Here is a 23886-nt window from a genome sequence, read left to right on the forward strand (position 1 = left end):
TGCACCGATACTGGTTTTCGGTATCAAGTACCGATATTTATATTTCGGTACTCGACAATACTGGTACTTCCGGTATCATAGAGCCAGCTTCCTAGGCAATCAGGAAGCCAGGCGGCGTGTCATTACCCACCGCGCGGCTTCTTGATTGCCCGGGAAGCAGACTCCATTCTGTTTGGTCGGCTCGATGGTGATTGGCTGGGAAGCTAAATCGGCATTGAGGCCGGCCAAACAGATCTGACAATATGGTGGCACGACCCCCACCCTGCAGGCATCTCATTCCCCTCACATAGATCCTTAGCAGCAGTCAATACCGTACCAGTCCCTCGGCCGCAGGGCAGACACCGCTCTCCTGGATCTGCCCACGTCTCCTGTGTGCACAGCACCCACGTGATCAGCCCTCAGCCTGCTACTGAGCACTCTCATTCAGCAATCCTGTGCATGCGCAGTAGCGCTGGCTGCCCAAGGGACTGGTACGGTAATGACTGCTGCTAAGGATCTATGTGAGGGAAATGATTTGTCTGCAGGGTGTGGGTCGTGTCGCCATATTATCAGATTTGTTTGCCCGGCTCGACACCGATTGGCTGGGAAGCCGGCTTCCCGGCCCATCAACATCGAGCCGGCCAATCAACATCGAGCCAGCTTCCCGACTCCATGTTCCCACGCAGCACTGCCGGTCAGAGGAAATCTCCTTCTGACCAGAAGTTCCAGTATCGGGTAAGGTATCTGAGCATTTGGGCGAGTACAAGTACTCGCCCAAATACTTGGTAATCGGCACTGATACTAGTATCGGTGCATCCCTAGTTCATATGTAAACTATTTTACATTTAGAGTACAGTTAAAACTTAACCTTAGTTTGCTACAAAGCTGTGTATCATAATCAACTGCCATTACGATTTTCTTTCTTTTTTTTTTGCATTTGGTTCTGCTGTTCACTCCCAAAATAATAGAAGCTCGCAGCTCAGCCCTATTCAACGCCCCACAATCCACATATAGTGCACAGAGAGGGACGTCTTCCAAATGAAAATAATGGCTCCAGAAAATGGAAAATGTCACAGACACTCCAGCATCCTCTGAAAAAATCCTTTTTTCAACAAGCATATAAGCTTACGCATTTCTGCCTTAAACGGCCTTAGTCAAATGTTTGCAAGGCTGTTTAAGGCAAAAATGCATCAGCAGTTGCTGACTGAAAATATATTTGCATGAATAAAGGAAACTCGGAGGATGCTGGAATGCCGGTGATATTTTCGTCTTCTGCTGCCAATCCTGGCAGCAACTACCTGTCTACTGTCATTACTCATGGTGGGCTCCTAATAATGACAACAGCAAAACCAGTTTGCAGAATATGCACTGGGGCAGCCACTTTTAGTACCCAACAGGAGCATATGACAGGGTCACCATGTATTATTTTAATAAAAGCTTGCAAATCTGTAAACAGCTTCTGAAACTACATTAATACGTTAAAGATTTAAGTGATTTGGGATAAGATGTACTTTTATATTTAACAATTAGCTTTGGATTCCAAAATGCATCAAGGCATGACTTTGTGAAAGTGGCAAAAAAAAAAAGAAGCTAATTCCTCTTTCTTGCAACCATGCTAACATTACTCATTTTCTAAATAGAATTTTCCAGAATGCCAACCCCCTGCTCTTGTAATAGGCGTGCTGCTTGTCCAGAGGTCAGCATGGTGTTTGGAATTAAAATTTCAGACATTCCTTACATTTACTGCACTTTCAGCTTTATCTTTTTCAGGGCTGTATGGCTAAGGCTGATCATAAACCAGGGGTAGGCAAACTCCAGCCCTTCAGCTGTCGTTAAACAACAAATCCCATCATGCATCTGCCTCTGGGTGTTATGGCTGTCAGAGTCTTGCAGTGTCTAATGGGATTTGTGGTTGCACCACAACTGGGAGGGCCAGAATTTGCCTATCCCTGCCATAAAACCATGGCAACATACTGTATGTCTCACAATGTCTTTTGGGCCAGCTGTGTTCACACCTATGTTTTTCCTTGGTTAAAAGGTGAAGACTCATACAGATGGTACGAATGCTGGCTTATCTCTAGGTGTTTAGGATAACATTTAGTGGTGGGGGGGGGGCACTCTCCAAAGCAAACATTTGCTGTAACATAAATTGTATGAACAGGCTGCTTCCAGAAATGCCTATGGGCACCTTTAGGGGATAGTAGGATGTATTTTCCCTATTAAAAGCAAAGAATGCTCTTACTTGGTACCCAAACTCCATATCTAAAGAAAAAAAAACAGGTAATTGCATACAGCAAGGGTTGTGTAAAAACTGTTATATTGAATAGTTAATTTTATTTCAGAAGTGTAAACACAGGGTGCCAATGCCTTTTATGTGCAGCAACTCACAACAACCAGTTATATTTCAGCATTTTACTTTTATTAGTCTTTTATAGGCGAGTACAGCAACCATAATTCACTTGCTAAGCAATTGTAATTTTGCAACAACTTATTTGATGATTTCTGTGATTCACAGGCAAAAGTTTTTAAATACAAAATTACAACAAAATGATTTTCACTATCAGGTCAGAATGTGGGGACAGAATAATGACATTCCAGGCTACAATTATATTTTAGGTAAGAATGCCTGGATTAATTGAACTGCACATTAGAACTCATCAGTCACCAACGGTGGCTAATGAATTCTTAATTTTAGAGCAGAGGTGCACATTAAGACGCATGAAAAATGAATTGTGCCCAAATAACCAAGCTCTGCTTGATATCAAGGGGGTGAGGGAAGGTTTCACTGTAAAGACAGCAGTGTCAACAGTAAGCCTTTCCAAGAATGCATATACAAATGACTACATGAACTTCCATGTAAAAAGGTTGTCCTTTAAACACAATGAATACCTTGAGAGTCTTTATAGGTGTAGGGTAACAGGATTTACAAAGTGGCTCAGTGCACTGTCATGCAAAATAGTATTTGTCCAAAACATGTAGTTATGCTTTAAGCCCCCCTCCCCTTTAGAGATGTGTGCATGTATATATGCATGTATATATGCGTGTTTGTGGATTTTTTTTTAATCTAACCATCAGGGACTCAGTACTTGCCCTGACTCAGAATGAGGTCAAATCTCCGAACTGGTCTCCATAACCATTTCAGGTGACTGCTAAAGCCCTTGATCAGCATACCAAGACAGACCACTGCAATCTTCTGCCTATAATGCTTGCCTATACATTTCCTGCCTATTTTCAATGCCTGCCTATAAATTTCCACAGAGGTTTAACAAACATCCACCTGAAAAGCTCAGATGGTCTATGCAGATGTTAAATGGTTACATTCATGTGTGCATGTAGACTATTGACAGCCATACATTTTGTCTTCAGCACAATTCAAATTTAACTCAGAAGCCAAAATGCAAGATTTGATCATAATCACAAATAGTCAGATCAGTTAAATTGTTACTCATTTCCAGGCTGGATAAGGCCATCTGATCGTCATGCATTTAGAAAAATTGAAAAGGAAAATGTTCTGTATTGCAATACAATATTACTGTTTTCCTGGTACTCCAGTAATCTGACCCATGTGTTTACTGTGATACTTGCTAGGCTTTGCCTTATAAACTATTGGTATGCATAAGGATTTGGTTCCTCTGTACCGTGACTAGTAATCTACACATCAGTAAACATATTTGTTTAAAAAATGTTCTTTTCCCTCATGTATGAAGAAATTATGCATACTAAATCTAAATCCATATATATATATTCAGTTGCATGACTATGCATATCTTAGTAAAGTACTTTACCTGAATGACTGGATCATCTCTCTCGTAGCCACTGGTATATTCAGTGTTCTTCACCCAGTCATTTACATCAATTTCAGGCATGCCAGAGAGAAGCAGCTCCTTTAATGACAAAAATTTACAGTACGTTACTTGGCACATATACCTACTGTTTTGAAATGTAACATTTTTAAAGATGGCAATGGTGACAGAGTCACAGTGGCTTGTGTTCCTAAGCCATAATTAAAATCACAGCAAAGCAGTGCAAAGACTTGTCTTGAACAGTGAATGCACTGCAGGAGTGCATCATTAAGCAGCACCGTCAAACAAATGACAGACACGAAAATAAGGAAATCTGCTGTGCCTAGCGCAAAAAAAGGCGTTTCTAGCTCCAATTCTACTATTTTGGTCATTAAAATTTAAGCATATGTTTATACATATCTTGCACATATAAAATCTGTCAGTTTAGAAATAGAGAAAACACTTTTTACAATTATATATTTTTTGAGGAACACATTGATGCTTTCAAGAGACAGGTTAACATCCACCCAGCTTAGTGACAACATTTCTACTGGCTGCAAATTGCTGAGCATTACTAGTGACCCAAAAAAAAGAGCTTACGGGTGCAGAACTTAACATAGCATGCTTGCTTGCTTAATAATTCAAATGTTTCATTCCTAAAATAAACACCCGGTGGTATGGTTACACATTCTGAACTCTTTTAAAGAGTAAAGAACAGCAATAATCAGTCCCTGTGCTACAATACCATACATGGAACAACCTCTGATATGAACACAAAAGGTTTTTGTGTACTTAAACACAAAGCGAAAGATATAAAAAGGAAGGTTATCACATGTTTTGCAAGTACACTTTTCGTCATGAAGTGAATATAGCATTTATTTTTGCTTTGATTTCTTCCTGTTGTAGCATAGTTAACGGACAGAACTTCAGCCATTGAATGGTATACCTATCAGGCAGCAGAGCAACATGCACTGCTGCTGAATTACCACGAGAATAAACCTGGAGACAGTGCTTTATGCTAGACAGCAGCAATCAGTGTATACACAGCATGTCTTGCTGCTGCTCCTTCAACAAGTCTCACAGAGACGTATTGCATATAAATGCTGACACTCCAGCAGCAGCTGCTCTGTATACACTGAAGCCCTGAAGGGGGATTCTGTCACTCCCAAAACATGCTGTATGGATTTTTAATGGTTGTATCAATACAGGATTGGAATTAGCCATCAGGTTGTATGATTCATTGTTTAATGTGCTACTCATGTATTGATGTCACCTTGATAAAAGGACCACCACCAAAATTGGTCTCTCCGAGGGTTGAGCAGCCTAGGACCAAAAGAAGGTCCCTTACAGAACAAACATTGGATTGCCCATCTTTCAGCTCAGTCCACAGATATGAGCTATACTGTTGCCCAGCACCACCCCACACACCCTAGTCATAGTGTTAAAACAGAATGAAGAACATGTTCCTAATCAGTATATGAAACCAGAGACCATGCCAATAGTAAACTTTAGTACGCGGTCATCAGGCACTGTGAAATTACAATACGGGGCCTGTTGTAATGCCTGTTATAGAGTTGAAGTCAGGGTCCATTAAGGGACACAGGACTTTATTAATCGTAGACGACCTCAAAAGACACTGGCGAGAAAAAAAAAAAAAAATGTTAATCCAGCTTCTGCATAATCTCGCCTCCAACCATCATAACTATGTTTTGTGAGAAAACAGCACATAAGGCCAATAACACAGAGAGACAGGACCTATGTGTCTCAATGAACTTAAAGAAAAATATTTTATAATAAGTTAAATAAAATCTTCATTTTCTTTTTCATCCATTGGTGGACACAGGCCTTTAATATTCTTAGACATGTGGGATGTTCAAAAGCAGTCCAAATAGAGGGTGGGGAGATCATATCACAAAGAGTATCTGAAGGGATGAACATCTGAACAAATGTTAGAAGAACCAGGTTCAACCAAATTTGGAATTTTCATCATGACCCAGGGGTAGAACACAGATAATCAACCTAGTGCTCCAGATCAGGGCAGGTAATCACCAGGTAGGGGAAACTTCCACCTGAAAAATGATGGGCCTTAATTAGCAATGTGGAGGACAACCAATCATCCACCATAAGGAAAATGGGTGAAACAACAAACTACCTGAACAGGAGAGATAAACAAGAAGGTGGTCAACAAGAAGACATGAATACTAGGGTAAAGGCTTAAACCGTATTCCAAATGTTAAAATATCAGTAGTTACATATACATTGCCTTATTCCACCACAGCTTCACCCCCATCATATAATTATCATATTTGTATATTTCACATATCTCAATAAAAGCAGAAAAAAAATTAAAACATTTTGTTGTGTTTTGTTAACAAGTTCACTTCTTCATGGACAAGTGCCTAACAGCAAGAACCTTAGATATAGATATTGGCATAATATTGCTGAGATCATAGTTGCTGTCTGTGGGTAGCAGCACCATTAGTGCTTTCCACCATTGCTTTCAACACCACACCACATTTCTATTCTGTTTGTTGTATGCATATATTGATTAGTACAGATATGTCAAATGTGTTATGTTGTCCTGCTGGGGTGTGGTGAATTTTTATATCTTTAAATTACTGTCAGTCCCTCGGGCACTTCAAAACGTATAGCGCTCGATCATAGAAAACCCGCAAAATCTACACATCCCTTTTATAGCATACCCTGCTTCTCTGAATGCTGAAATAAACTAGTTTAAAGTCACACAGGGAAGGAAACACTGACGTTAATGGTGCACAGAGCTGTGTACGTAGAGTTTGCAGCATCTATTACATCCTTGCTGCAAAACTCAGGCTCTCACAGCAGCTCTGTACATTCCTTTACAAGTACTTTAAGGCTACATTTACACTATAATGTGAATGTGCGTTTTGGAATTTTTGCAGTAGGAACCTACGAATTCCTGCGGTAATCTGCATGCGGTTTGGAATAGATCACGGTTCCTGGATGCATTGATTGATGAAGCACCTTTGAATACAGCTCAACTTAAGGCGCAAAGCAGAGAAAGTCAGATGGAATACAGAATTTCATCCTGATACATATCATGTTGGCTGTTGGATTGTAAAACCCTATCAGATGGAAAAATAGAGGTATTTAGAAAAGTTAGCATTAGGGGTTTCTCTGGGGAGCATAATAAAATACTCCAGCACACCTATCAACACAGCCCCCATTCCTTAGATATGCAACACCCTCTCCACGGACAGCAAAATGTTGTTGCATTTGACAACTGCTACTCTATTTTACTATTACAATCATGAAGGAATGCCAAGAGCCATGAGAGCCAGTGACTCTAAATTCTCACATTGGACTTACTCTGCAAGCAACTTGGACTGTTTATGAAACCAAAGATAAGGCAAACTTAGCTTAAGTATTTTCTCTTTTGATCTATTTTGTTACTGATGCTGTTGTTTTGAAATATCTTTTCTGTAAATATTACCTACTAGGGTTGCATAGATACCAAGTACAGTACTCGGTACAAGTACATGTACCGATACTTTTGAGCTCCAAGACTACACTGGAGAAAAATGCAAAAGTTAGGAGGCAGCTGTCATTTGTAAGGAGCACACGGAGCTTCTGGGATTTGTACATCTCTGTTTTAATGTTTGATTTTGTTTTTATAAATATAAAATAAAGGGATGCACAGATACCAGGTTTTGAGAGTACGAGTACTTACAAGTACGAGTACTGATACATTTTTGTTTATTGTCATGTGACAGTTTTTCTAAAACCATACAGACTAATGATTTCAGGACAGTGGTGGAGCGCCAGAGCCAGGTCCCAGCTCCAACCGCTGCAACCCTGGTAGTTCTCATGAAAATGCCAAGTATCTGTACTGGTACTCGAAAAGTATCTGTGCATCCCTATTACCTACTTATTGTTTTTTCATTAAAAGGACATTTCAAAATGGTTACGCTGAATCTCTGAATGCCATAATTACAAATGAAAAGAATGTTTGCATCTGTAGGAAGCTACCATATTTTGAACTACGATACATTCCCATCTGGGCGTGGTATCGGGTAACAGACATTTCTTTTAAAAGGTCGAAATTACAACAGTGGACCTTTAATTTGAAATAACAAAATTAAATTATATAGTCAACCTGCCGAGCAAATTTACAGCTGTTTATGACCACAATTACAAATTAATATTAATGCCGGAAAAATAGATTCCCTTTAAAACTTGTTTATTCATTTGTCTAATTGTACAGGGAACCTTTAGCCTTTCAATTGAAAACTAATTCCAAAATAAAATGTGAGATACAATCCTGATAAATGTAAACAATTAATAAGTGTCTTATTTGTCCCACTGCGAGTGTCGTGATGTGCTCCAGAATTGCATTAGGAAACGATGAGGACTGACTGTGCATATTTATCTTTTGCTAGTTAATAATGTGTATCTTTGCTATGCACAATGTGCAGTAATGTTGGCTCCCTATCTTGCAATTACAGAAAAGCTTATTTGCATTGGAGCTCTTCACAGCACATTGGATTTATTTACTCAGTAGATTACATTTAGCAGACAATTCAAAATATGCACAGAAAGATAATTGCAGATAATACATTATTAGTCGCATTGTATATATGAAGGCGAAGCGCCAGAGCAAAATATCGTGCATACAACGCTGTGCTAGCAACCATACAGCCTGAAAAGGAAAATATAGGTTTTGTAACAAAACACATGCCTTGAGCAATTTGTTCTTTGATTATAGCAATTTACAAAAAGGAAATAACTGACATTTATTCTTTCAATGTACTCATGTTTATTTTTTTACTGTATATCGTCTCCAATTGTACCATCATACAGGTAAACAGCATGCATTGGAAGATTCCCAAGCACGCAGCTATCAATCACAATATATTTGTATGCATCATGGGAGAGGAATCGGTGAATCCTACAATAAATCCACAAGCATATGCACATGGGAAAGGAAGACAGCATACAAGCTCATTAAATTGTATTGTTCATCATCCATGGAAAGTTGGAAGTGAATCCAAACAAATGTACAAAAAACATCCTATTTAGCTCGTGCTTTATTCTACAAAAGATAGTCCTACAAAATGGACACTAGCATTTTTTCCTATTTGAGGCAGTGTGTTACCTAAATATGCACAATACAGCTCCAGTTTCCTCGTCCTTAATCATTAAACCAACATAAAGCTGAAATGCGGGATGTCAGTGGTTTGTATTAGTCATAGTATACTAAGGTTGAATCCTTTTTTATTAACATAGTCCAGTTGTGTTTGCAATGTACAGTATATACCTGCAGCTTTTCTTACACTTGATTGCATACTTCATGTTCTAATCAAACGTAGAAGAAAAGTGGTGCAAGATCATCATCAAATAAATATATAGGCATTTTTCTAAGCAGATTTACACTCATGAGTGGTCATACAGATCCATATATTTCAACTTAACCCTTCTGCTACCTGAGCAATGTCAAAGTCTGACTGGAAATCTGGCTGAAAAATTACTTAAACACCCACCATCCAACAAACCTTTTTTTCAAAGCGGAGGCCCTGAAAAAAAAATAAGATGCAATTTTTTATGTTGCACAGTGTTTGCACAACTTTTTTATTGAATCTATATTTTCAGTAAAATATACACCAAAACTAATTTTAGTGCACACAAACCATAGTATCCCCATTTTTTTGTACAAAATGAGAAGAGGTTGTGTTAAATATCAAATATGTCAAGCCTCAAAACTTCATGTGCCTATGATATGGCAAAATATTACGGTACCCAACATTTTTAATAGGCAGCATTTAAAATGCCTTTACAGTGCATTAGTTTAGAGCCTTGGTTCTCAACTGGTGGGTCGTGACCCAAACGTGGGTCACAACCCTGTGTTCAGTGGGTCGCCGCATGCCTTCCACTTTTCTAGGTGAGCGGCTCCTCAGCCTCCCCCTAGCGCAGCACTGTCGGTTCTCGCACCCAGTAGCCATTCAAAATATGCTGCCCAGCGCCAAGTGTCAGCTTTAGGTGGGGCAGGCTGGGGCTATGGCTGCGAAGGGAGCTCCATCCATACGTACATTGCTTACAGCTCCCTTGAGTGTCCTGTAGAGGTGCCTGTTCCGGAGTGATGTCACATTCTGGCTCCCGGCACTTCTACAGAGTGCACAATGGAGCTGCACAAGCTATGCACATATGGATGAAGCTCCGTCACAGCACAGCAGCCCACACTGGACCCCAGGCTGAAAAACCACTTCAGTTCTAGTAAGGTAGGGGAGACTGGGTGGATGTTAATAATAAAAAATATGTATGTGTGTGTGTATGAGATTGTGTCTGCGTATGTATGTATATCAGTGTTCTTGAGGGCCCGTTCACACTAGTACAGTGCGTCAAACTGTACCACACAATCCCACCTACCGTGCATTCTGGTGTGGGAGGTGTGTTGCGTTGCCATTCATTTGAATTATACCCAAAATGCACCTCCCACCCACAGTTCTTACAGCCGCACCAGAACTTACGGTACCCTAATGCCGTGCGCTCCAATGCAGTGCGAACTGGGTCGCAAGTTAATGGCCAAGGACAAATGTGGGTCCTGAGGTTACACAGGTCGAGAACCACTGGTTTAGAGTAAACCGTACATATAAGTATTTCTCTCACTCCACTGTGTGCAGCAATACCCAATGCACAATTGTTCTTTACATACACATGAGCACCTTGCATGTGCACATGCGGTCGTGTGTGTGTGTGTGGGGATCGGCAAGGGTGCTTTAAAAAATGTTTGTTTTTATTTTATATTTATAATTTTTTTTAACACTTATTTTTTTCACTTAACTTTATCGTTATCACAAGGAGGCTAATAAGCCCCCTATATGATAGCACTGGGCAGCTAGCAGAGATGCTTTATAAAGACATAAGGGGTCCATTAGAATCCCAATGTCTCTTCCACACTCTGCTCCAAGCTACCATGCAGAAACTGTGCTCAAACCTACTGTTTACCCAGACTTGCAGTTGGGATTCTGACAGCTCTGAACCCTGAAGTACTAAGAGCCGAGTGCTTCTGGGTTGACACATTTGCTAATGTCCTACAGCTCACCATCCTGACATTTATTGTTGTCCTGGCATCCCAAGAGGAGCGCGAGAGGCCAAGAATCACAAAGGGAGAAGGGTGGTACCGTGAGAATTCCATGATTGTTACTGGGTTGCACTACAGCTGCCTAGGTAAATTTTACTAATTCGTGGCCTACAGTCGTGATCTTGCTTTAACCCTTTCATAGCCATGAAGTTTGAGCTACATTGTAGGAAACAATGTAGTTTAAAGTACAACTAGAGGCTCCTATTGCACCTCTAATTCAAGAGACTAGCTCAAGAAACATTCTGAAGTCTTGATTGAAGTCACCTTAGAAAAAAATATCCACGGAGTACCAAGCAGAGAAGAATCATATGAAACAATTAAAAAGGCTAGCAAATATATAATTAGACTTTATCTCAGCAGAGCTGAGGAAATTGCTTCCAAACTCCAAGGACACTAGAAAAATACTGAGGCACGACTGTTTGAGGCAGAGTAATACAGGGGCTGGCCTTCAACATTTCTTTTGTTTGCCAGTGTCCAGCCAGAATTGAACCCAACAGTTTTAGAATACCGGTGTCCCTCAATGGATTCTATAGAAAAAGTGTTTCTGTAACTACTTAAAAAGTGCCAGCTAAAGTTGGGCTTTTTGTCTTTTAATTAAAGTCCATCTAAAACTAGAAGGGTGCTGTGTGATTTCATTGCAGAATAAACAGTATTGTGACTATCACGGGAAGTAGAAAAAGAACAGCTCTACTGGCAGGATTAAAACACTGTTACATGGAGTCTAAACAAAAACTGCCGTGTTTAAATAGAACATCACTCTTATCTTAAAAAGGACAACAAAGGCACCTGTAGAAATGTTTAGTAATGGCAATCTACAAATACGTATAGATAATTGCAGGCTTTCAATCTTTGCATACCCCGTTTTTCATTTCCTCCCCATTCTTCTCACAGTAGTCATTTGCACTGAGGGCAGATTAATCTAGATTGACAGTGCACATCTTGGGGGGAAAAATGCCTTTCGCCGTAAGATCTCACAAGGCCACTGGTGATGTAGCCTTTCCAGAATGCATATGCAAGGCGCTACATCACCAGCGCCTCGCTCAACCAGGGAGTGTAAAAACAAATTGTAAAATAAAAACAAAAAATGTTTGCTTAAATAATAAATGCAAGATGATTTTATATAAACATGCAGAGCTGCATGCTGAAGTCATTTTTAATGAAGGGGTGAAAAGGTCCACCTGCTAGTAAATTTTATTTTGCCCATAGAGCTGCTTTAAAGTAAACCTATCACACACCTGAGCAATTAAAATACATCCTAATATGAATCCGTTAGCAATATGATGAATCAGTTAGTTTAGTAAAACCCCATGTCATATGGCAAGTATAGGCAGTTGAAGTTGCATGAAAACCTAACTTTCTGTAAAAGTCAGGTTTTGCCCCGACTCCACCACCTCCTAATTTTTCAATTTTGGTGCCCATTACATGGAAGGAAGTATCAGCAGGTGGGCTTTGTTGGTGTTGCATTCAGTTTGTACACAAAATATTTTGCATATACGTTTAGCTGCCTATATCTTTGGACTTTCATTTAAGTTTACATGAGCATTTTTCATCACAGATCTAGTTTGAACTGTCCAGGTTTGCAACACATTTACTTTAATAGCAATTGCCCCCCCAAAAAATCAGGGAAAACTGACAAATGTATTGCTAATTGGCGTAGATAGGGCTACAAGCCAATTGCAAATGGTATGCACGTCAATGCATAAGAATGGAAAAATAAAAATGACACAAACCCATCACCACACAATGTAATTAATTAATTTCTCAATCTATATCTTGAAAATATTAAATCAATATCTTAGATTAACCGAAGAACTGCATTAGACAAAAAGAATATTACTGCATGGCAACACCTATTTATAATCATACTCTGCTATACTCTGCTATACCACATTTCATTGCCTTAAGGAAGGACCATGTCAAAAGATAATGCTAAAAGTTATGACACTAACTTGTAAAAAAAACAAAAAGTAGAAACAATTGCCTGTAGCAAACCTAACATTAGCAAATGTTCTATAGAACACTGGCATGTCAAAAAAGATTGGCAGCTTTGCCCATGAACTTAGCTTTTCTTTGGCACCACTACTACAAAATACCCGTTATATAATGCAAAAAAAAAAAAAAAAAAAAACAAAACTTTAATAGTATAGACAATACTGTTACAGTATTATACAATTTGAAGTGGACCTGTTGCCACTAACTACTAAAAACTTTGCCAAAACTACTATACCGGCAGCAGGCATGGAAAGCAGGAACGTAGACATGGCCATATGTTCTGTCACATACCTTGCAGAAATCCCAAGGTTATTGCGCAAATCTTGACAAGCTGTTGTGGTTAAGCTTAAGCCAGTCCCTTCTCATGCTTTTGTGGTGTTTAGTGAGGCTGCTTATCATAGCTGTGGACCTACATTGAGGGACAGGGGACAGGAGCCCAGCTTCTCAAACTAAATCTGTATTAGCATAATGGATCTGTATAGGTTTCAGGGCTCCCAGGGTGCTTTGATGGCACATAATTGTACACTTGAAATCCATAAAGAGTGTCATAGACACGCATTCGAAAATCTGTCTCCTGTCTGCAACAAATGGGACAATTGCCACAGAAGGTAAGGTAAGGTCAGTAAGGTATATATGAATATGTTGCAGAATTCTGAGAGAATATTTTTGCAACACAATATTTACACGTGACTCCATTTACTAAACATGAAAGGAGGTCTTATTTACCGCCACTTTTCTCATCACTGATATCAGAGTATTTTCTAATATTTTGTCGCAACCATAGTGCCAGAATATAAATGTGCCGCACATAAAAACTACCTGAATTTGCTGCATGCGTCAAAAGTAAATAGTAAAAGTAAAAAGAAAATAGCATGGCTTTCATGAATTTGGAGCATGGACTTTGTAATAGTTAGCCATAATGCCATTGCAAATGCTTGGGAGCATGAAATTGTCCAAAATGTCTTGGTATGCTGATGCCTTAAGAGTTCCCTTCACTGGAACTAAGGGGCCAAGCCCAGCCCCTGAAAAACAACCCCACACCATAATCCCCCCTCCACCAAACTTTACACTTGGCACAATGCAGTCAGGCAAGTACCATTCTCGTGGCAACTGCCAAACCCAGACACGTCCATCGGACAGAGAAGCATGATTCATCCCTCCAGAGAACACGTCTCCACTTCTCTAGTCCAGTGGTGGCGTGCTTTACACCACTGCATCCCACGCTTTACATTGCACTTGGTGATGTAAGGCTTGGATGCAGCTGCTCTGCCATGGAAACCCATTCCATAAAGCTCTCTACACACTGTTGTGCCAATCTGAAGGTCACACAAAGTTTGGAGGTCTGTAGCTATTGACTCTGCAGACAGTTGGCGACTTCTGCGCAGTGTGCGCTTCAGCATGCGCTGACCCCGTTCTGTCATTTTACATTGCTGTTGTCCCAGTTGCTTCCACTTTGTTATAATACCACTAACAGTTGACCATGGAATATTTAGGAGTAAGGAAATTTCACGGATGGACTTATTGCACAGGTGGCAACCTATCACGGTACCACACTTGAATTCACTGAGCTCCTGAGAGCAACCCATTCTTTCACAACATGTTTGTAGAAGCAGTTTGCATGCCGAGGTGCTTGATCTTAGTCTGAAAAGAAAACTAAACTAACAGAAAACATATTTTTGTATTGTCTATAAAACAGACATAACAACAGGTATGTAATTGTTTGAAGGTTTTTTGTGAAAGCCAAATGCATTACAAAATACTGATCAATATAGTAACAATGCACGATGAAAAATTCAGCTCACCAGTTCAAACTCATCAAACAGCTGTATTAGAGATGGTGGTATAAACATATGGAAGCCCTGTAAAAATCCATTGATCTGTGGCTGAATGGCTCTTGTCATGCGAAGTTCAGTAACAAGCTGGACATACTCTGCCTGAAAATAGGCAGAAAAAAAGACAAAATTCAACAGTTGGCATAAGTGCTGTCTGATTACTATGGTAACTTGTAATGGAACATCTAAACACAGCTTTCCTCTTTTTTCACTCTGGAAACAATAATGAGAATGATAAGTGAAAAAGCAGCACAATTGTCATGAAAATGGCTCCATCACCTTGCATCATTTTTCCTGTCGCCAGCAAACCAGGCTTCGAGAACGGTTGCAAATTAGGCACAGCACTAGTGTATACCACAAATTATTATTTTTTTATATCATCATTTTTAAACACGATTGCAAATTACTAAAAGTACACATAAATGCATCCTAAAGATTGTATAATAAGATTAATCTTGGAACAAGGAGCAGATAAGAAAACTAGCAGAGATACAGTGACACCTAGTGGAGGGTCAAGGGTGTGAATTATTTGCTTTAAATAACTGCAGAAGGGCAATTCAACATAACCCAGAACGTTTTATCACAATCTGAAAACACTGACTAGCTTTGTAAAAGACAGAAAAATCGGGGCACTTAGGTCTACATACGAACACATTCTTATGATTCACACACGCCTCTAAGATAGATTATTCGTGCTCCTGCACTTTCAATCGTCGCCCAAAGCATTTAATAACAGCAGCAAATAGCTGAAAGAGCATTTGTTTAAGGGTACGGTTAAGCAAGCATTTTAAGCATAAGCTTTTCTTTTTTTGTGTGTCAATGGCCTTGCTTTAGATAGAAACCTGCATTGATTCCTACCACCACATTTACTGTATACTGGGGCTGATTTACAAAAGACAAATAGGCTGCTCACTTTGCAAGGGAATTTCCACTTAGCTTAGTGAATAAGGTGAAGAAGCTCTGTTGACTTCACTCATCCAAATCATATTCAAGCAAAAATACAGTTCCATTTTTTTTCCTTTCCACATGATTGGGTATTATCTGCAAAGTGAATTTTCACTTAATTTACTAAAGCTGTCCGTACATTATGCAAATTTTGGCCGGTTCTTCAGGAACAGGCTGAAATTCACACAGTGGGTGCGGCTGTAGGCACCCTTTCGGCCAGCATCCCTCAATCAGCTGATCAAAGGAACCGGTCGGAAAATCTTTGAACAAACAAGATAGCAATGAGCTGCCGGCTCTGTTCGGGTATTCCGACAGTGGCCGTCGGCCGCTGTCAGAATGCAAAAGAAAAAAAACGGGGATTCCTCAGTAAATGTTTGTAAGGCTGGCCATACACCTTACAACCATTGCACGACTTTCGTTGTGCGATAGTTGTAAGGACATTAACATTTTGTACGATCTGCCCATCTTGGACAGGCAGATCGTACTTGCGATCATCGCAAGCCCCCCCAGCTGAGGGGAGGGCTTGCAATGATTGCAGTGCTGAGCGGGCAGTGTGCGCTTGCGCACTCCGGCCCAATGCGGCATTAGTCTTCCAAGCACGCCACCAACGCGACGAAAATCGTACGATTTCCAACAGGTTTTCTAGCGTGCTCGAAAGACGAATCGGCAGGTGTATGGGCACCTTAAGCGTTGATGGAGAAATCTGTTCTATTTTTTTTTTCTTTCAGCCAGCGGGTTTAAAAAAAAAAAAAAAATAGAACAGTGTAAAGCCAACGTAATCTAATGTAAGATTTCCTTGCAAAGTGAACAGCCTATTTGCCTTTAGTAAAGCAACCCTACTGCATCCAGGGGTGAATTTGCTGCTAGATTGTTGAACCAGTTTTCATTGGCTTTGTGTAGGATCAAAGTTTAAAACAACCAGAAGACCCAATAAACATTTTTTTTTTTAAACTCCATGTTTAGCACATATACTTGTAGTCTTCTGTTAACCACAGCAGTGTAAAACAATGTACTTTCGTGCCAGAAAGAATTGTTTGAGCTCATAGCATTTAATTCCCTCTAGCGAAGGTTATTGAATATGCAGACAGTTCTTGCAAACCCTCGAAAGACTGAGGCCCATAATAATTTCCTAGAGCATTTACTAAGAGCATTCTTACAATAGCTACTTCCCCTGTGTACACACTAAAGGATCTATTGAATAAGAATTTAAAAAAAAGAGAAAAAACAGACAATGTGCAGTAATTATTGATATATCATTTTGCAGAACTATGACTACACTAGACTGAAGAAAGTTACAGTTTGCATGGATGCTGTAAATGGACAATATTGTTCGTTGCATTATTATTAAGGGCCAATAAGTGTTCTTTTCATGAATGTGTTCAGCTGACCTCTGACAAAAACAAATGAACTGGATAATGACATTTGGTTTTCTGCAACACAATCACAGCGAGAAAACAACATTTGGTAGAATGGTGCTGCTATTATTGAACAGTGTATTTGGGAATGCAGCAGCAGCTTGAATTCTGTATGTCAAGTGCTCTGACATTAACAAAGCCAGTGATCCAGAAGCCGCACTGCATGTCCTATATGAATGATGAATTGTTATTCAATGCACCCTTTATTTTTCTCTGCAGTAGGTCTCAAATACATCTAAACAATGTGAGCTCAAAAAACAAAAAAAACTACCATAGAAAACATAAATGGTAATTGAATTCCTTTATATACCTCAATAGGTAAGCTTTTTAATCATTACAAACAGGCATAGCCTATTCATGTTTATTAATGGGCAATGGCTCATATCAGCAAAGTCAACAATGTGCCCAAATACAACAGCAGTTCTGTCATGGTAATTTACAAATTATGCAGCGCCCGCAACATATAATGTGTTGAATGTCATAAACCCTAAAAAGAACAGCAGTTCTGTCATGGTGTCAGCTGGGGGCTTTTTTTTGTGCCATGCCAAATACTAAGAAAGCCATAGCTCATCAAGCAACCGTTCTCAGAGCTGCTCACCGGACCACTGCTAGGTCAGGGTTAATGGGTATGCATGCTGAGATGCAGGTGGATCAGCGACTCCATCAAATGAAATCACCTGTGACTAAACAGGAACGTTCCTGCACTTCCAAGCTGTGACAAATTATATAGACAGAAGGAACGTCTGCAGCCGCATTATATTAGCCACATTTACTTAATTAAATGTGGACAAATAATATTTCAAGTTACTTGCAGCATGCAGTCTGGGACAATATAGCAGGAAAATGTATACAAATTATGTTTAAAGTCAAACAATATAGAAGCACATATGTAAACGATATTACCTGCTAAAATATTGATAACTCTGTGCTGCCAATTCGATGACTTGCACACCCTCATAGCCAATGAGTGGCATCACTGTTCACTTCAGCAGTTCACTAGGTCATCAGCGTTCTCAATGGACTATGAATGAGTATCATTACACTGCTGATGTACTGCCTATGCTACCCTCCTTTTGTAGGATGCTTAAAGACATAGTGCACCTTCTGCAATAATGTAATAAATGCACTCACATAAATACAAATATGGCCATTAGTTACATTTTTTAATTGAAGCCTGCAAAGCAACGCATATGCAATCAGTGCAGCATGGGTACAATGCATAGGCTCCTGCAGGCTTTTTTTTCCAGCCCCAAGTCTCTACAGAGGTACAGATCTTCTGTTATGTGGCTAGAGGAAGTGAACAGTGGACTTCCGACACAATTTACTATGGTGGTAGATGGATCAATGAATGGATGACATGGCGGTGTGGTTGGAGCCACACACCTTCCTCTACCCCAACAGGAGTAACAAGAATATTAAACTAATCTTAACTAAACTATGGGGATAGCTGCTGCTGAACTCCTTTTGAAGTTGCCTGGCTTTTACAGTATGCCGAGTCACCAGCCAGTACGAGTATGCATATGAGGATACCGAGAGTGAAGTCCTAATTTATATACTGTTTCTGGGTTGCTGACTTAAAGAGTAAGTTCACCTTTCACAAAATGTAAAACAATTAACTTACAGCCCCCACCTCCCCCAGTACTGCAGTACTTACCTGCGTGATGCTTCGGACAGTGTGTGTAGCGGTCCATACATCGCACACCCCACTTTACAGCCCTGCAGTCTATAATGGTCACAATGCTCACAAATGTCAAGCACTCACTGATCAGCATAGTCACATGACCATGCTGACCATTGACAAGTACTGAGATGGGGACTAGGTCATAGAAGGCATGCTCCTCATAGGTAAGCATGGTCATGTGACGTGCTGACCAATGAATGCTCGCTATGTGCGAGCATTATGATCATTACAATCTCAAATGCGATGTAAGGTGTATGGACTGCTACACTGGCTAGCAGGGGCCTCACGCAGGTAAGTACAACCAAGAGGGAGGGAGGGAGGTACTGTGAGTATGTTAATTTTTTCACATTATGTGAAAAGGTGAACTTACCCTTTAAACTACTAAAGCAAGAGAGTTAGCATGGCAAGTCAAGCAACTAGAAATAGCAGAGAGACAAGACAGCAACATCAGTCTTATTTTCTCTTTCAGGAAAATGTTCCTTTAGCAGGGTTCCCTCCAACTCAGAAGGGAAGGAGGGCAGATTTTAAAGGAAGCAGCCTGGCCTTGGGTGGGGGTACTTGTGTTTGGTATAGTAATGTATCCCTGCAACAGAAAGTTCAACAAATGGAATGGCTGGAAAACATTTATTCACAAACAGGGGTATTAAGTATAAATGTTCCCATCTCAAAGAATAATCGAGATATACTAGCTTTTAAAAAGAGGAGCATGTAAAAATAGTAAAAGGCTTCAAGTAAACTACATGGTACATCATAAGAATGATTTCCAATCCGTCTTGCTTCAACTGCTGACATCAAAGTCTCTGTCGTTTCTGCATGCATCGACTTTATTCAGTCCGGGTCTCCTGAACCCACAAACCGATCAATACACTCCAGGGTGACCAATGCCAATCCACACCATGCGGTGTTCTTACCATGTACAAAGTGCCTTATTATAATATACCAAAACTGAGTTTGAATAAAGGCTGTTTTGTTAAATTTGAAAACTACGAATTATCCTCAGTAAAAAACAAACAAAAGGATTGCCATAAAAAGGAGGAGGATACTTTAATAAAACTGAGAAGCACTGCTCTACCCCAATTGTCATTATTAATTGGTTTGTATTATTAGAATCTGTTTGTTGATGGAAAAACAGTAGGTGGTTTAAAACAGTGCTGAAAAGTAATGGGTGTGATAATTACAGGTTTCTTAATTAAATTTAAAAAAAAAAATCATGAACCAGAAAACAATGTAGAAAAATTGATATCTTTAAAAACAATATAATTTAGCGTATATATTTTTAGCTACACCAGCAGGTGCAAAACACAAAAGCATCTCCACAAGCTTTTGATGCAGAGTTTAGAAGTTCTATATGTACTGAAGAGCAGTGGTCCTCACTCTTCAACATGTTGTACATATATTCCAGCAAGTATTTCTAAAACATACACATGCAGGGGGTACTCCTTCAGGGTAAATTAAAGTAGAACTCGGGGGAAAAATTCTATTAATCCTTGCAGTGGGGCTACCCCAGCACTGCAAGGGTTAACTGCTCGTTTAAAGAAAAAAAAGGTTATACTCGCCCAATGCTTTGAGCCGGCTTGCTCTTAGACCTGTCCTTCCAGCCTCTCTCCCCCTCTGTTGCATCGGTCAAAAGTCCGTAAATCCTCACGTTCTATTCAGAGGGGGGAATTTATCAAAACTGGAGCAGACAGAACCTGGAGCAGTTGCCCATGGCAACCAATAAGCTTCTCTCTACAGCAGGGGTAGCCAAACTCCGGCCCTCCAGCTGTGGTGAAACTACAAATTACATGATGCATCTCTCTCCGGGAGTCATGTCTGTGGCTGTGAGAATCTTGCAATGCCTCATGGGATTTGTAGTTCCACCACAGCTGGAGGGCCAGAGTTTGGCTACCCCTGCTCTACAGTTTGCTCAGGTAAGATTTGAAAATGAGAGAGAGATGCTGATTGGCTGCAGTGCAAATCTGCTCCAGTGTATAGACATAAGGATGCCAAGGGATATTCCAATGCTGCAGTGGAGGAGGAGACAGGCTTCAAAGAACAGAGAAGGGAGATGGCTCATAACTTTTTTTTTTAGTATCTAGACAAAAACGAGCAGGGTAGTCCCACTGCAAGGGTTAATAAAAGTTTTGCTCGGAGTTCCCCCTTAAATGCTCTATACTAGTTTGAAAGTTGGGCGAGTCTCATACAAAACCAATTTTAATTATTTAATTAAAATAATTGATTATTTTAAATTTTAAAATATCTTAAGGCGCAGTCTGGAAAAAAATTCTATATGTTTCTAGCATATGACACATTTTACAGAGTGCTCAAGATAGACACACAATGGGGGTACTTTGTAAATGTTGTTGTATATAGTGATAAAGTAAAGTTAAGAAACGCTGCAATACAGCACTGCACACAGCAAGAGGCTTTATATTATATCAACCTTTCTCAGCCAGGATTCCGTGGAACCCTAGGATTCCCTCCTGAGGTGGCTAGGGGTTCCTTGAGCAAGGAGCAATTTCTGCTCCATGGATAAATAACCACTGATAGTCTTTTTAGCTACCTGCAAGAGGGAGGGAACTCTTCCCAATGATCCCAAATGGAAGGAGCATTCTTCCCAGTAACCATCACACTAATGTATGGTGAGCTGTAGATATAGTATTTATTAGCAGAGGTTCCTTGAGGCTAAAAAGTTATTTCAAGGGTTCCTCCGAGTTTAAAAGGTTGGGAAAGACTGCATTAGAGTTTGGAAATAATCAGGAGTATACTTTTTTCTGTTTAGGACATTTTGTAACTGATATCTCTTATATAAATGACAAGCTTGCCAAGTACCAAGCGTTCCAGAAAGTGATCTTAACATACAGACACATACAGCACAATACAAGCATCAGAATTGAGAGTGTGTTACCTAGAAAAAGTGTATTTTTTTTCGTTGCTGTGCCTCAGAATGTGCACGTCTTGCAGATGTATGCATTTCACAAGGTAAAAAGAAATTGCCTGAGCCTCCCTCTAGTAATTGTTAAGAGGTCAGCACTCCGCAGAATAAAGAAAAAACACACAGCAAAGATGTTTACACTTCACAATCTCGCAGGTACCAAACCTTCACTCCGTGACATCTTTTTATCACATTTACACTTACCAATTGTTTAAATCAGAAATGTGATTAACTAGTATATCATACTAAAGGATGTAAAGTGCTTTGCTACGTTTATACTTAATTGAAAGGCTGTCTAAACCACAAAATGCATAGCAATTACAGCTGAAGACGCATCTCAAAATGATATCCTTAGAATGAAGGATGTACTTGGATGCTGTGTAGTTTAATTTCTTGTGATGGGATTCTCTTAATTTAGATTTTACGGGTTGGTTAATGGGTAGATTCAGTAAGTGAAGTTCAGTTGCATTAAAAACAAAGAATGAACAAGGGATTACGAGTTCTAAACTATCAGGCAAGAAAACCTCAGTCTAAATGCTCAACTCCACCTTAACTCTGGGGACCAGGCCAACACCAGGTCAACACCAGGCCAACCATTTTCTTTAGTTGTGGACGAAATAGGGAAGGGATAGAACTTCTTTTAACTTTCTAATACTGTCTGTATCCCCATTTGGGTGATGTTACCTAACTTCCTTTCTTAAAGGAGAACTATTGGGTCAGTGTTTTTCCCCATAGTTCTCCTTGGGGTAACGGGAGGACACAAACTAGCGTCCTCCCGTTACCCTAAGCTCAGTATACCGCAGCCGGGACGGATCACGACTCTTGACGGGATCCGCCCAGCTGCGTGAGTGACAGCTGGCTCTGCCTATCTAGAGGCAGAGCCAGCTGTACCCGCCCCCTCCCCCGTCCGTTCCGCCAGTCAGCGCTGGCAGATCGGATCGGTGAGAGGGGACTAGGTCATCAAGTAACACATCATGTAACACTCTAGTTCAGCTGCACTGGTCTGAGGTCCTGTAAATAATCACTTTCTATACACTGTGTATGGACCCAAGGAGCTTCGGGGGGAGTATAACTGTCAGTCTTGCAGTGCCACCCGGGACTCATAATTCCACAACAGCTTCAGTGCCAAAGGTTGCCTACACCCAAACTAGAGTGTTACATGATGTGTTACTTGATGACCCAGTATAGAATTTTAGAACAGCACTTAACCTTAAAGAAGAGAGCCAGGAAAAAAAAATTCATACATTTTTATAAAATCTTTGTTTAAAATGTACAGTTTTTGAGCCAAGACATAAATGAGCAGTTAATGCTTGCAGTGCGTGGGTAGCCCCACTTCAAGGGTTAATTAAAACATTTCCTGGCTCTCTTCTTTAAAGGAGAACTATGGGGTCAGTGTTTTTCCCCATAGTTCTCCTTAGGGTAACGGGAAGACAAGAGAGCGGAGCGGGGAGAGGGGAATCCAGCCCCTCCCCCTGTCACAGCAGAGAGCCGTGACAGGATCGAGAGGTGAGGGAACCCGGTATGTGTTCCCTCACCTCCCGATCTACTGAGCCGACCTGTGACAGTCTCATTGTCACAGGTCGGCTAGAACTATGAGATGAGTGGAAATCACTCATCTCATAGTTCTCCTTTAATGGAAGTGAGGGATAATCCACTCACTTCCTATCTATTTGACGGAATTCAACCAGAACATGAAGTGAGTGGAAATATACTCAAAGGCACCACATACATTGATTAAAAAAAAATTAAATAGTTTTTGTCAGCCGTTCACTGTACCTCTGCCGCTTTAAGATCTGCTGTTGTTGCTGTGGGTCCTCCCTCCACCCTGCTAGTCCCTGCGCATGGTGCTGAAGAAAAGCAGGGAGGTGAGCAAAAGGTACTGTGCAATTTATCTCAATTCATAAACGTAGAAAAGGTCGCTCACACTCCAGATTCATTTTCAGTCAATGTTTATTGACCTCTCATCATGTCACATTGTCAAGCTAAGTTTTGGAACCACGCCGTTACAAAACTTAGCTTGACGGAACTGCTTGATTCCGAAACGTCGCTTGACAATGTGACACGAAGAGAGGTCAATAAACATTGACTGAAAATTAATCTGGAGTGCGAGTGACCTTTTCTACATTCATTCATTGATTCAAGGAGGCATCCGTAGTCACCCACCCAACTACAAAGGGTTTTTATTCGATCAGAAATGCAATGGGTTTTGTTTGAATATTGAACTATTCT

General features: G+C 40.2%; 1 protein-coding gene and 1 long non-coding RNA gene across 4 annotated transcripts in view; one reads left to right on the top strand and one right to left on the bottom strand.

The window, feature by feature from the left end:
• Positions 1 to 23886, bottom strand: part of HACE1 (HECT domain and ankyrin repeat containing E3 ubiquitin protein ligase 1) — a 97764-nt gene that overhangs the window by 8157 nt on the left and 65721 nt on the right. For all 3 annotated transcript variants that reach the window (XM_018553540.1, XM_018553539.1, XM_018553538.1), the window contains 2 exons: positions 14673 to 14804; positions 3765 to 3863 (listed from right to left, as the gene is read on the bottom strand). In XM_018553540.1, the coding sequence (XP_018409042.1) occupies positions 3765 to 3863; positions 14673 to 14804 (231 nt within the window). The remainder of the gene's footprint in view (positions 1 to 3764; positions 3864 to 14672; positions 14805 to 23886) is intronic.
• On the top strand, positions 687 to 21433 carry LOC108784672. Its single transcript, XR_001941085.1, has 3 exons — positions 687 to 701; positions 2886 to 2892; positions 21329 to 21433. It is a non-coding gene; the product is annotated as an uncharacterized LOC108784672 (long non-coding RNA).

Source organism: Nanorana parkeri, unplaced genomic scaffold, assembly GCF_000935625.1.
Source record: "Nanorana parkeri isolate BGI_ZX_2015 unplaced genomic scaffold, ASM93562v1 scaffold123, whole genome shotgun sequence".
NCBI lineage: Eukaryota > Metazoa > Chordata > Amphibia > Anura > Dicroglossidae > Nanorana > Nanorana parkeri.